The sequence below is a fragment of the Barbus barbus genome (assembly GCF_936440315.1).
Source record: "Barbus barbus genome assembly, chromosome: 46".
NCBI classification, from domain to species: Eukaryota; Metazoa; Chordata; class Actinopteri; order Cypriniformes; family Cyprinidae; genus Barbus; species Barbus barbus.
The window spans coordinates 1,453,468-1,467,529 of NC_136724.1; the positions used below are offsets into that span (position 1 = coordinate 1,453,468).

At 37.1% G+C, this 14,062-nt stretch overlaps 1 protein-coding gene across 1 annotated transcript in view; it reads left to right on the forward strand.

Moving 5' to 3' along the window:
- Nucleotides 1-14,062, forward strand: part of stk17a (serine/threonine kinase 17a) — a 39,342-nt gene that overhangs the window by 16,094 nt on the left and 9,186 nt on the right. The window contains exon 2 of the mRNA XM_079409203.1: nt 4,423-4,635. Coding sequence (XP_079265329.1) covers nt 4,423-4,635 — 213 coding nt within the window. The remainder of the gene's footprint in view (nt 1-4,422; nt 4,636-14,062) is intronic.

The window sequence follows — 14,062 nt, forward strand, 5'->3', positions numbered from 1 at the left end:
TGCATTATTTTTAAAAGTAACTTTCCCAACACTGGGAACGATGGACTCTGAAGCTGCTTTGGCTGGACGACCGGACTCCTCTGGAGTGGCAGGTATTATGTGAGGAGATTAGAGTTTCTTTATCGCATTCCCTCGTGGCATTCGTATCCTGAGAAGCAGAAGATTAACGCAAGACTGTGGAAATGAAGGTATGCCAAAGCCGCGCAGTCAAGGGCAGTGAAAGCCTATTAGTTTTTTTCAAAGGAGCGGAAGGTGCTTTAGTGTTTCTGAATCCGTCTCAATCAGAGCGATTACGAGGCCGTTGGGATTTTATTCATGCATGCTTTGTTCGAACATTTACACTAACTGCAAGGTTGTATTTTTATTTTTTTTCATTGCTTGTCATCTACCTATTAGTTAGGCAGTTAATTTATATTCTAGAGATGCACAATACACCATATCAGCTGTTGGCTGATATTGTATGGCAAAATACAATTTGGAGATATATGAATAAGATCTTTGACATTACACGCAGCCAATTCTGAGACAAAACACACGGAATTGATTTAAATGCAAAACCGCAATTAGCGAGCGCGTATTGAGAATTGTGACATCCCTACCATCCATCTGTCTGTCTGCTTGAGAAGGGGTTCATTTATTTTGAGAGCGGTATTATTTTCTCAAATTTTTTACCTAAATTAGGATGGATTGGCCGTTATTGAGCGCTATAAACACATGTAATGTGCGTTTCATTCATACTGGTAGCCAGAGGGCGCCCTCGTGCAGAAACACGTATGCACCACAGAAGTAACACTGATGATGACGTTCCAGGAAATCCCTAATATGGATAAAGACATCGCTGTAATTGAATAAAAATATATAATGTTAAACCTTTAATATGATGAAATGCAAGGACAATAAACGCTCTCCTGCGACAATATGGTTTATCTGTGTTTTTCAAGCCATCTCGGGTATTTTCATAATGATAAAGTATATTTATAAGCCATTTCTAAATGACCTAGCCTTTATTACAGTATATAATCTGCCTCATTCTGTCATAAGAAGCCACATCAGATCACAAAAGGAAGTTATTTCAAACACGCAACTAATGTTGTGACGTAAAAACTGTCTGTCTGTCTATATTTAAGAAATTGGTAATTTTGTTTAGCAAGGATGCATTAAACTGATCAAAAGTGGCAGTAAAGACACTTATAATGTTACAGAAGATTTCTATTTCAAATGCTGTTCTTTTCAACTTACTATTCATCTGTGAATCCTGAAAAATAAAATGTCATTGTTTCCACAAAAATATTGTGCAGCAAAGTTTTCAACATGGATAATAATCAGAAATGTTTCTTGAGCAGCAAATCAGCATATTATTATGATTTCTGAAGATCATGCAGAAGAGCATGAAAACAAAACACAAATTACGCTACTTTGTCGTCTTTGGAGCCTGAAACTTTTGGACCCCACTGACTCTTATGGACAAACAAACAACAGCTGAAATATTCTTTAAGCATCTTGAAGACATAACTATCCTTTTGATTAAATTCTATAGTTGATTCTGAATTGATCTGCTGCACCTTGACATGGACAAAAAGGGCATCTTGTCTTTTCCATGGGTCACGTGTTGGATGGGTTTGTTTCCATATCAAATGAGCAAATGAAAACATTCCTGTCGTGAAGAAACCCGTTACAGACATGCTTAACTTTACAGACAGATTTTATTGGGCCAGCCAGAACAAGGACATTTTTCTCCCACTTACCCATTAATCTCCACATTTTGTGAAGGAATGAGGAAGGCAGTCCCAGCTGTGTGTAGTAAATCTGAGGAGATCTGGACAGAATGGGGATGGAAATAATGAAACCTTCCTTCTCTGAACCCGTGACTCACGTGAGCTGGTCAGCCCAGCCATTATGGTTTACTTTACAGGTCTGGGTTTAGGGATACAACAGAGTAATTTTCTTCATCTGTCCATTGCATTCATCATTTGCTATGCTTTGGACTGAATGCACGTTGCACAAGGAATGCAGAAGGCAGTTTTCTCTCAATTTCCATATTCCTGCAAGGGTTCGTGTTTTCCAGCAGAGCACATATCTGTTCAAATGAGCAACACAGATGCTCTAGCAGAGCCACCTTGCTTTCACTTTGGTTTATGCTCGATGTTCTGCTGATCTTGGAGTACATTGGAGGATGTGCTGGAATTGCACTTATTTGGTCTATGGGCCTGTCTTTGGCAAACATCGTATAGTGCCTCCAGAGATGTTTGCTCAGACATGTCTTGTTAGGACTTCTGCTCTGAGAATGGAGCAGTTGTGAATAACTCAGGACATCACGCTGGGATTGAGGATCCGCTCTCGCAGGGATGTTTACTCAAGTGTCCTCCACAGCTCAGCCGTCTCTTCCGCTGAATCTTCCCCGGTGTTTCTGAACGGGGCGCTGAGCCGTGTCTGTGTCACATGCCCCGCGGCTCGGCCGCGTTTGAGACGTCACCTGCTGCATTTTCAATCACTCTTGAGTCTGTTTTAAGGATTTGTCTAGTCGCTCTTTAGTCAGCCATCTTTTGTCAAAAAATACATTTCGGATCATAAATTAAGAATTTAAAATTTAGTTTGGAATTCTTTTATTCAATTTAATTAATTTATCTTATGTAAATTTAATTAAAATAATAATATCAATATAGTAAAGCCATACGATGTTGCTGTTGTTTTATTATTATTATTATTATTTATTTTTTATTTTTTTGTAAGGTAATAAGACATTTGTCTTTATCATACTATTTGTTAGTTTTTATAATAATAATAATAATAGACAACATTTATATTTTTCATTAGTGTAGTACAAGGCATTTTTATTATTATTATTATTATTATTATTATTATTTTATTTGGTTAGTTGAAGTAATAATAATAATATTAAGAAAGACCAATTGTATTGTGTAATTGTATAATATAATGTATTATTACATTTGTCATTATTATTGTAATTAGTAGTATTTTATTTGGTTATTTTTATAATAATAATGTTTTTTCCATTCTGTGTAATTTTGCTAAATTGCTCTGCTTGGATGGTGTGTCACGTCAGCTTCTGGCTGAAGCAGTAACCTGGGTTCTCTGTTTGTGCATAATATAAAAGTCCTGCTGTGGCTGGTACAGAAATGCCACAGTTCATCCTAGATCTGCACAGTGCATTTTCAACACGGATGTAAGCCAGAACTGCCTGCGCTGTAGGGAATGAGTCCGCAGCGCAGCGGGACTGTGTCGTTTCAATATACCTCTTTCTCAAGAATCCTCTCAGGCCACGTGTGTCCTCATCTGCCGGCATGTATTTGAGGTTTTTTCTCCTCATGTGCCCTGCATATTCAAGTTCAGCACTAAAAGTGGGACACAGAGGGTCAGTTTGGGCTTTGGGATGATTTCATCCTGCAAATATGCCACCGGGACAAAAGCACGTTCAGCTGCGGTGATAACAAGTGTGCCATCTTTAGACACACAGCAGCCTTTCATGTCCCTCAAAGCCTCCAGCTCCAGCCTTTCTCTCAGTCCAATGGAAAGGGGCCCTGAACAGAGTTGTGTTGTCTGTGTTTGTGACCCGCGCTCTTCAATGGGATGCGAGGAAACATAAGCCCTGCTACTACAGTATATCTGAAGCAGATTGATGGAGTAAAAGCACCTGTATGATCCATTTTGGGATCAGTTTCTCAGTTTCTTGCCTTTAAATATCACTGGTTAGTAGTTTTACAAGTAGAAGAGATAAGTAGGAGGTTCCAGATCAAATTAAAACCATACTGTGAATTTGGCTCTGTGAGACTACCATGAAATTACGGCTGGGGGATGTGGCCAAAAATATTGACAATATCCCCCCCCCCCTTATATGATATGATATAAATATATATCACAATATTCATTTAGCATTGAATGGTTAAGGAAATGCTTTCCATTTGTTTGTTAGACCTTGAGAATGATTGTAAATATTACTTGTTTGTTCACAATTAAACTCCACCTAGAAAGATCCCTTTTTATCCATTTTATTTTCCCATAAATTCTGTTTGATCAAATTTAATGCAAAAACATTAATAATATATATTAAAATATAATCAAATGAAAATTTTAAAATTAATTTAGATTTTTATTCTTAATGTTATTTAAACGGAGTAAAGCTGCTGAAGTGACTCAGAGCAGCTCTGGAGATGACGTTCATGTCCTCGTATATTGAGACGAGCATCACATGTTACTACATCACTCATTCATACACAGAGACACACAGAACATGCAGATTTATTGCAGATTGATTTCTGCTGTGTGAACAGCTTAGATTAATCCATATTGAGTAAAAAAAAACAATTTATCCACTACATAAATGTTATTGCAATCGCGATATGAGGTTGATATATATTCTAACTGCTAACAAACACTCTTCCTCTGGTTTTCTCTCCCCATCAGAGGTAAGTTTGCTGTGGTGAGGAAGTGTGTGGAGAAGAGCTCAGGGAAAGCCTTCGCAGCGAAGTACATGAGGAAGAGGAGGAAGGGCCAGGACTGCAGAATGGAGATCATTCACGAGATCGGCGTGCTGGAGCTGGCAGCGGCCTGTCCACGAGTGGTCAATCTCCACCAGGTCTACGAGACGGCCAGCGAGATGGTGCTCGTTCTGGAATAGTGAGTAATTAATATCGATTCAAGTGCCCCTATTATGGGTTATGAAAGGTTCATGTTTTGGGAGTCCCCAACAACAGGTGGACATGCATGCAAGGTCAAAAAACACTATCATTGTCTTATAATATGCATTTATTTTTACCTTACTTGCTCAACGACTCCCAAACGATTCACTCAACGATTCATTTTTCCGAATCCCTCCTTTGCGTGACGCTAATCTGCGGTGATTGGTCCGATTGGTCTCATTTTCATTTCATTGTGAGCTCAGTGCTGCTTTGTGTACAGCGTTACCAGGAAAACTGCTATTTTTACCGCTCCAAAAGCGGCACCTAGTGGCAAAGAATGAATTTGCATTTTCATTCAGACCAACACGAAAAGACCAACAAGTGGACGGCAACGTGAAACGGCTTGGTTGGTTTTAAAAACGACTCGTTTCAATGATTCAGAATCGACTCTTTCTTTTGAGAGACAATAACTTTGTACACGGTGCACTTTCAGATTTAAAACGTTGAATGTTTTAATTCACTTACACACTGCATGAAAGGTGATTTTCAAAAATCCATAATAGGGGCACTTTAAATCTCATGGTTGATCTTTATCCAGTGCTGCTTTCATAGTCCCTTTATTTCTATAGCGCTTCATATAATACAGATTGTGTCAAAGTGGCTTCACAGAGATAAATGATTCTGAGATATTCCTGTTTATGGAAACTCATCTTATAGAGACAGTTCAGATTCTTCTGTGAAGCAGCTCTGAAACACAATAGAGTCATTTTTCAGATCAGTTCAGTTCAGTGTTGGTTCTGGTCAGATAGGGCTGCACGATGAATCATATTTTAATCATGATCACCATTTCTGCTTCCCTTGATTTATTAAGCATAATCATCTGCGATATTTGCCCGCTGGTTATTAATGCTGAATGCACTTCATTGTAATTTGGTATTTGCAGTGTCTTGCGTTCATGACGGCGGTTGCCAGATTTCAAGAGTTTCAATCCCCCAATTTGAACTTTTCTTAAATCTTTTTTTCTGTCCAGTTGTTTGCTTAATCTTCCCAACCTGACTAAATAATATTTGTAGAGTATCTCGCATCAAATAATCATAATAAACTTAGTGTTTTAATTATGATAAGAAACAAACTCTCCGCTTTCAAATTGTCAGTTTTATCATGAAATTCAAAGAATGAATTTAATGTGGCATGACGGATTGCTGTATCTGTATCCGATGTAGTCTTCTTCAGTAGTTATTTCAACAACAAACTGGAGCAGAAACAATCATATTACAAAGTTGATATAAAAGCTGCCTTCTGTGTAATTTAAAGCTTTGTATACAACTCTGCTTTCTTTTGGATGTTGATTTTATTATATCTAAATATAAATGGAAATGAGATTTTAATTGTTTAGACTGTTGTTAATTTCGTGTATTTGCATCATTTAGAGGGTTTTTATTTTCTGTAAGAAAAATATGCAATAAACATTTAATTTGTCAATATCAATATATATAGCCCTTGAAGTTCACCCAAAAATCATTTAACCTCCTGTCATTCCAAACCCGCTGCTCTTTCCCATTGAATGAAAACATAGCTCTCAAATATCATACATATTCAGACATGATGTTTCTCAGCAGGTCTGATCTTCAGTCATTGGTTATCATCTCATTCAGTCTGTGCATTAGTGATTTTGCAGGCTTGTGAGTATAAACTGCACCGTGCCTTACTCCATAATCAATGGCCAGGATCAGGCTGTTAAATATTGAGGTGAAATCCCATCCTATCCAAATAAGAAAATACATTGAGACTGAGCTCAGACCGCAGACCCGAGGATCAGTGAAGGTAAATGAGCAAGACGCTGAAATAAGAGACAAACACGAGTACATGGAGAGAAAACAAGAGCGAGTGAAAACCAAAGAGCACTAATCCACCTATAAACCCCCCAAAGCGAAACTGAGCACGCCTCAGTAAGCACTCACTATTCCAGCAACGCTCAGCATCCACACACACACACACACACACACACACACACACACACACACAGAGTTATTGTGGTAATGCATGCATGTGCACTGGCATATTGGGTTTCCCTTGCAGCCAAATGCTGACATTGACATTGAACTTTGGGCTACGGGACAAAGCATTTCGGGCCCCTCTGCTGCTCATCATCTTTACTGTACAGCTGCTGTGGTCCTTCACCCACTTTATTGCACTCAATGTTAGGGGTGTGCGGTATTTATTGTCTACGATAATATCCTAATTGTTGTTTTAGCGATGTGCGAGCTAACATTATCAGGTATGTCTTTAGAATCCAAAGGCATTTCCTGTGTGATGAAGCTTATTAGAATATAGATAGAATGCCTTTATAATTCAAGTTATGAAAACACAAATATCCCTGTATGCGTTTTTGTTTCTTATAAGATAGGATATAGTTAAGTAATATCACACAAGCAAGAGTGCTGTTTTCCTGAATATTAGCCCGAGTGTGATCTCGAATGTTATATTTATTTATACAACCGTTCAAACAATATGAAGTTAATATTGAGGGAGTTATATTTTAGACGGAATATTGCCTTTTTCTGTTTTGCCAACAAAAAGATCCAAACAAAGCCGGAGAGAAATATTTGTGCATCACAGAGATTCCTAAATTAATCTGTTTCTGAATGAATCATTTGAGTTTAGTTCATCAACTTTTATTTTGGATGTGATTTATCACGATTAATTGTTTGACAGCACTACTAAAAAATACTGAGATCAATTTTTATAATTTTTTTTGTCAATATCACACAAGCCCTACTTAATATCTAATGTGTGTGCTCCAATTCAGCCATTGTTTTCATCCCGTTGGTGTCATATGAAGCAGATTTGATGTTCTAGGAAGGTCACACTGACAGTTTATTTCATTTGGCATGAAGTGGGTCACACATTTCTGGCTTCCACTGAACCATATCCTCTCCCAGACAATGAGCGCAGATGAGATTCAGCTCTGTCTCGTTGGACATTTTGTTTTGATCTGGAGTTTGATGGATTCATCGACTAATAAAATTTGGAGCAGATGATCTGCATTATTTCATTATGGCTCTGGGCTCATATCTTTCAAAAGATCAAGCAGCAACTGATTCTTGTTTTTCTGTCAAAGTGCAATGGATTCCTACAAGTATGTCAAAGCATTTGCACTTCTGCATTGGAATATAATGCAGATCCTCCAGCAGAAAGTGAGTGGAGCGTGTTGGTTTGTCGCTGCACAGCTGCCTCTGTCCCGGTTGACCCGGTTCCCAGTGTCCGGTGTGAATGGACTGACCCTCGCGGCGGGGAGAGGGGTCAGCGCAGGAATTTTAATCTGCCCCTCCAAACACACAGAGCCCATAGACTCTTCCCAACCATGGAAACTGACGAGACGCCTCCGTTTACAAAGAAACGTGTTGAGGAAAGCAGAAGAGAAGCCATGAAAGAATCAACTATGATGAGGAAGAGTTGATTATCTCGCTGCCTGCGTGACCGTATCGACCGGTTCGTTGGTCAACACCGATCCCATTTTCTCCCTGCAGGCCGATCTATATCAGTCGGCTGGGTTTGCACGAGCAGCGAGGTCACTGTCGTTTCCTCTCACCCACCAGCGATGGCATGAGCTCAGCTGGACTGCGATCAGATCGCTCATCATCTGCCCACACGCCCGTCCTTCACAAGCAGCTGTCTCCCAACATGCAAGCCAGAGCCTGAATGAAAGAATGGGGGAATTTCCAGAATGCATTGTTAAAAATCAAGTGGAGTTTTCTGACACTTTGGCCAACATTGTTCTGAAATTATTGCATGCATAACTATGTTTTACAGTAGGGCTGCTCGATTATGGCAAAAATCATAATTATGGTTATTTTGGTCAATATTGTAATCACGATTATGAGTGGGCCATATGACAAACTTTATATGAGTGATTTATTTAAAAATAGTGATATATTAAATATATATTGTCTGTAAATAATGTTGCTATACATCTACATTTTTTCACAATTCTCAACACCACAGCAGAGTATTAGAGTAACTGATATTAGTAACAAACAAACAGTCCTCAATTATTGAAAATTATTAAACTGTCAGTAATAAAGCAAAGGACAAATGCAACAGAAAAGATACAAACGAAACAAACTGCTTTAATTTTTTTTTTAATGCGAGTATTTGGTTAACAAATGAATAATCAAATGTAAAATAAAACTGCATAGTCTTCACTATAAGAACTTTCTTTGTTTCTTATTAAAGCTACAAAAGTTCTTCACTCAAGAGCAGTGAGTGATTTTGAATGTCTTTTGTTGTTTGATTTAATATCAAGCACACAGTCGCAGCAGGAAATATTAGCCTGCTGTCACTTTAAGAGCCGCACGCATCCAATTTACCATTACGCATGTATTTTCATTCATACACTTCAATAAATTAAGTACATCCCATTTTGCAAAAGTCACCTTACATGATTTTACGGATTTGCACATGAAATTGGGCTTTTATGGAGGAAAGAAAGCGCAGCGCTGGAAAGGGGGCGGAACGGGGCGCAATAATCATTTTATCTCTATTTTATTTTCATAATCATTTGGAGGCCGAAATTGAAATAATTTTTCAATCAATTGCACAGCCCTATTTTCAGTTTGTACATGGACTTTATGAAGCAAGACAGGTGTCATTAGTTTCACTTGCTTAGGTTATTCTTGCTATTTCCATCATGCACCCTTCAAAAGTCCAGATTAGTATTATTTTTAACAGAAATATTGCCAGATAGTCGCGTTTGCTTTTTGCCTTGACACCAAATCCATCATCTTGTCATCATCTCTCCTTATATTACTCGTGATACGTGAAATCTGACATGTGAATCTTATTTCTGTTAATAAAAAGTCAAATGAAGTAACGTAATCAGTGTTATCAGTTTCATCTCTTTACTGTGTTTTGTGCTGCTTTTCTTCAGCAGTAATTAAAACTTGTTTAAACTAGTTGCATGTATCTCAGGCCATCTCCAGTAGTTTGTTGTTTTGTCTCATCACTTTACACATTATTAGTTTCTCTTGACACTGTTTTAATTAGACTAATCCGCATGTATAAGCATAAGTGCACTGGTGCTCATGTTGTCACATGTTCAAGCTCTCTGGTATCGTGACGAGTGACCCTACAAATCTCAGCAGTCGATACAAACCCATGCCACTAACAGCAAAGCTCAATATAATTTGTGATGCATGCTAGGTCACTCCCGCTGTGCACAGCCTAAATCTGCAGCAGATTAGTCAAGTTGCTTCTAAATAAATACATATAAATAACTGGAGCAGTTGGTTTATGCAGAGAGAACATAACTGTGTCAGACTGGCAGGTCGGCTGAGACCGCACACGTTTGATTTGTTATATAGAGTGCCCAGCTTTTAGAAATTGCAAGGTGGGCGTGACATATTTAAAACCACACCAGTTTTTATCAAGTAACTGATGAAATATAATATCCACAGGCCCTGTTTTAGACGGCAGTTGTCAGTGAGCTCCTGATTGCCTTCATATGGTGCTGTAAATCTGCTCTGACCACATCTTGCCAAGACCCCGGGGGGTCAGACGGGCCATTAGGCAGATAATAGATTACACCGGCAGATTAGCATCCTAAGACAAGGCCAAGAACCTGCTGGTCAGGCAAATGTTCAACTTTGACCCCAATAACCAGGATAAGCATTTTTTCCAGATGAATTCACTTGGGGTCTATAAACCTGTCCAGATTGGCCACAGAAGGTCATCACGAGTGAATAAAGGCATGCAGACTTTTAGTAAACAGTGCAAACGAACTACTCAGCCTTGGTCTACAAAATCAATTGCATTAACAAGCTAGTGACCCAACAATGTAGAAGCTTTTTGTTTCTCCATAGCCCTCATTATCAAAGACTATTATTATTATTATTTAAAGCTTCAAACTTTATTTATGGAAACTAGGAATGGCAATATATTAAAATAATCATACATTATTAAAATAACTGCTTGTTATTCATAGTTTACACTAGTTATTTTTTCAAATTATTTTTACCCTACAAATAGCAATTGCTACCAGTATAATAATTTTAATCATTAAAATTAATTAAAAAATAATTTTTACTTCATTTATTATTTTTCAACAAGGATGCATTGATAAACAAGTGACACTAATGACATTTATAATGTTACAAAATATTTGTTTTTAAAATTTTACAGTTCTGTTCTTTTGAACTTTGTTCATCCAAAAAAATAAAAAATCCTGAAAAAATGTATCAATGTATCAAAAATATGAAATTCATATGAAAATATGAATATCTTTCTTGAAAATTCATCAATTCAAAAATAAAACTAATTGTACTTTAAATATTTCACATTATTACTGTTTTACAGTATTTTTGATCAAATGAATGCAGCCTTGAACATAAAAAAATACTGACCCCAAACTTTAGACTGTAGTGACACTATACTGTAAAAAATATTGTTTTAAAGTTGTAAATAACAGAGACTATTACAGTTCAATTTACAAGAAAATACTCTCTACTTAATGTTATTTAATTCAACATGCTACTTGCTGTTTTTCTAAGTAATTTCTGAGTTGAATTTCTGAAAATTGTTTATAAATGTAATTTACTTATTTTATTTTTTTAAGTCTAGAAATATTCAAAGTCATTTGAAGTCCTATTGCAGCCCCCTTGGAAATCTGCTAAGGTCTCCTTAAAAGGATTATATTCTTTTTGGGTCCTGAATTAATGTTTAATCTCTTTCTTTAATTGCTACCACGCGTTCCTCGTCTTAAACCTCAGTCTGTTGAGCTCTTATTAGAGGTGAGATCAAAAACATGATACGAAAGCAGTAAAGTGCCTCAAATTAGCCCTTTTCTCCCCGTCAGCACTGTCCGCCGTGATAATAGAGCTCGTTTAAGGGCTCTTACTGTGACGGGGAAGTAGAGCGTAATGCATCTCTCTCTCTCTATAACTGATCTAGCATGTGAAATCCAGAAACATTTCCTTTCTTTCCATCTTCCCCCGGGTGAGGGATATTTGGGGGCACTGGGACGGTTTGAAGGAGGGGATGTGGTTTTGGATGGGGGTCTGGCTGGAATGATAGAGGGCTTATTCATGCTTTTTCTGGCTGTCCGGGGCTAGTCGGGGAGCTCCAGCTGGGAGTTCATTATGTCAGCGCTCTCAGCAGCAGCACGTGAGCCGATGGGTTTAATCTCCAGAGCCGGGGTTGGGAAAGCCCTGTACTGCTAGTTTAAGCAATCGCTCAATAGTCAAAGAATGCATATCAGCCCTCGAGACCGAGACCAACAGCTCAGTGCACCTGCTGCAACACATCCTAGTTTTACTGTCCATTCTGGATGGGTCACAAATATGTTTCTGAAGTAAGAAGTCAGTAGTTTAGTTAACTGCATTGACAAGGCAGAACAATTAGTTTTCATAGTTAAAGTGAGATTCTCCTCTCTTTGGCTTTGCCAGCCTTCACATGTTTGTTTGTTTGTGTGTGTGTGGAGAAATAACAGGGTTTCTGTCTTAATTTTCCACAATTTAAGGCCTTAGAAATTATTTAATCAGAGCAGAAAGTCTTAAATTCATGGCTTTAAATAGATTAAAAAATATACTTGTACTGAAAAACAAGATAAAAATTGTGAAAAAGATATTCATTTTATGCAATACATGCAACAAAAAATGTAAGTTTATGCTTAAAACAAGAACACATGTCAATGGAGAATAAAAAATATTTCCTTCTGAATCAGTTTTTTTATGACCCTATTAGGCGATTATTTGTTTGTTTAATCATAATTTGACTTCATTTTGATCAATTTCTTTAAAAAACAGTTATTTTTTGTCATTTTGTTTTTTAATGTATTTTGATTTAAGAATCTTTAGAGATTTTTATTGGAAAACAGTACAAAAAATACTGAGAAAGAGCAGCACTTTTTTGTGGTATGATCAGAAGGAAGAGTAAATGTTATTTCCATATTCTTATGGTTGGGAGCAGAGCTATTCCAAGCCGTAAACATTCATTCATGCATTCATGCAACTCAAAGATGAATTGATTCTGTAATTCCAGTGCTGTTGATTTATGAATAAATAGCATTATGGGTGTGGTGTCGTCTCTTCCAAATGAACGTCTGTAGGTTTTGCTGAATTTTACTCCATTGGTTAAGGTTCACAGTACAGACGCGTTTGCACTAGAGCTCAGTTTGTTGTGTTGGTGTGAAAGATGGTGTTGCAATTGTACATTAGTAATTTTTGGTTTCCATCCATGTGTTTTTGTGCAAATTTTGAAATACTGCATTAAAAAAAGCGCTGGATAGAAATTCCAAAATGTACAAAATATTAAAATGCAGATGATAAAAAAAACTCATGCACTCAGTTGAGGCGCATTTTTTTTTCATGCAATACGAAAATGTGCGCACATTACAATGGAAACACATTTACCAAATACATTTCTTGAAGCACCACAAAGTCATGCAGTGCAGTTCATACAGATTTGAAGCAGCTGCTGCTAGTAATCACTAGGGCTTTCACGCTCATGAAGCATGTGGTTCTGAATCATTAATACAGTGTGAAAAGAGCCTTAAATCTGGTTAGGGTGAGTTTTGTTTTCCCACACTTAAATGATCAGTTGTAGAATTGAAATGAAATAAGCTGCAGCGTTTCAAGACACGGTTTAATAAACTTTTTAGGTGACTTACCAAGTTCACATGCACATTTAGTTTCAAGTCATTTTAGTGTTTTGCATCATTATCATATGTCATATCAAAATAGCATCATCAAGATACTATTATAATTAATATTTCAAATTTTTTTTTTTTTTATGTAAAGTATTAGTATATTTAGATGCATGTTTATTTGATCACATCAAGTTAAACTAGATGAAATTCAGAAATGTTGAAAACTGAAATAAAATGCAAACAGAACTGCATTCTAGCGTATGTTTTAGTTAACTATAATAGCAGTTTTACAGGGGCTCCAGTAGCACATGGTGAATCTGTTGGTAGTCAAGTGCACAATCTGCTGTTTATATGTGTTGTTCTCACACGCTTCAGCTGTTTCCTCCTCCACAGTGGGAGATTGCAGCGACTGCAGCTCCTGTGGCGTGAGATCTGAGCCCAAATGGAGGCTGATGCTGGCCAGAGAGGAATGCAGTGGGTGCAGCAGAGTGTTCTCACAAATACACCCTGAGCCTCTGCTTTCCCATCATACAGCTCCTGTTTCTGTGTTTCAGAGGTTATTTCAAATTAATAATAATACTGTATGCTAATATAATACAATATTTAGTTCTTACTAATGAAGTGATGGTTATTTTATTATCATGTTATTTAAATTAGTTATAATAATAACAAATTATTATAACTAATTATTATATTATGCAAATGGTGTATATATGGTAATATAATACAATATTTTGTTGTTGATAAATAATTAGTAGTAGTAGTTATATATATATATATA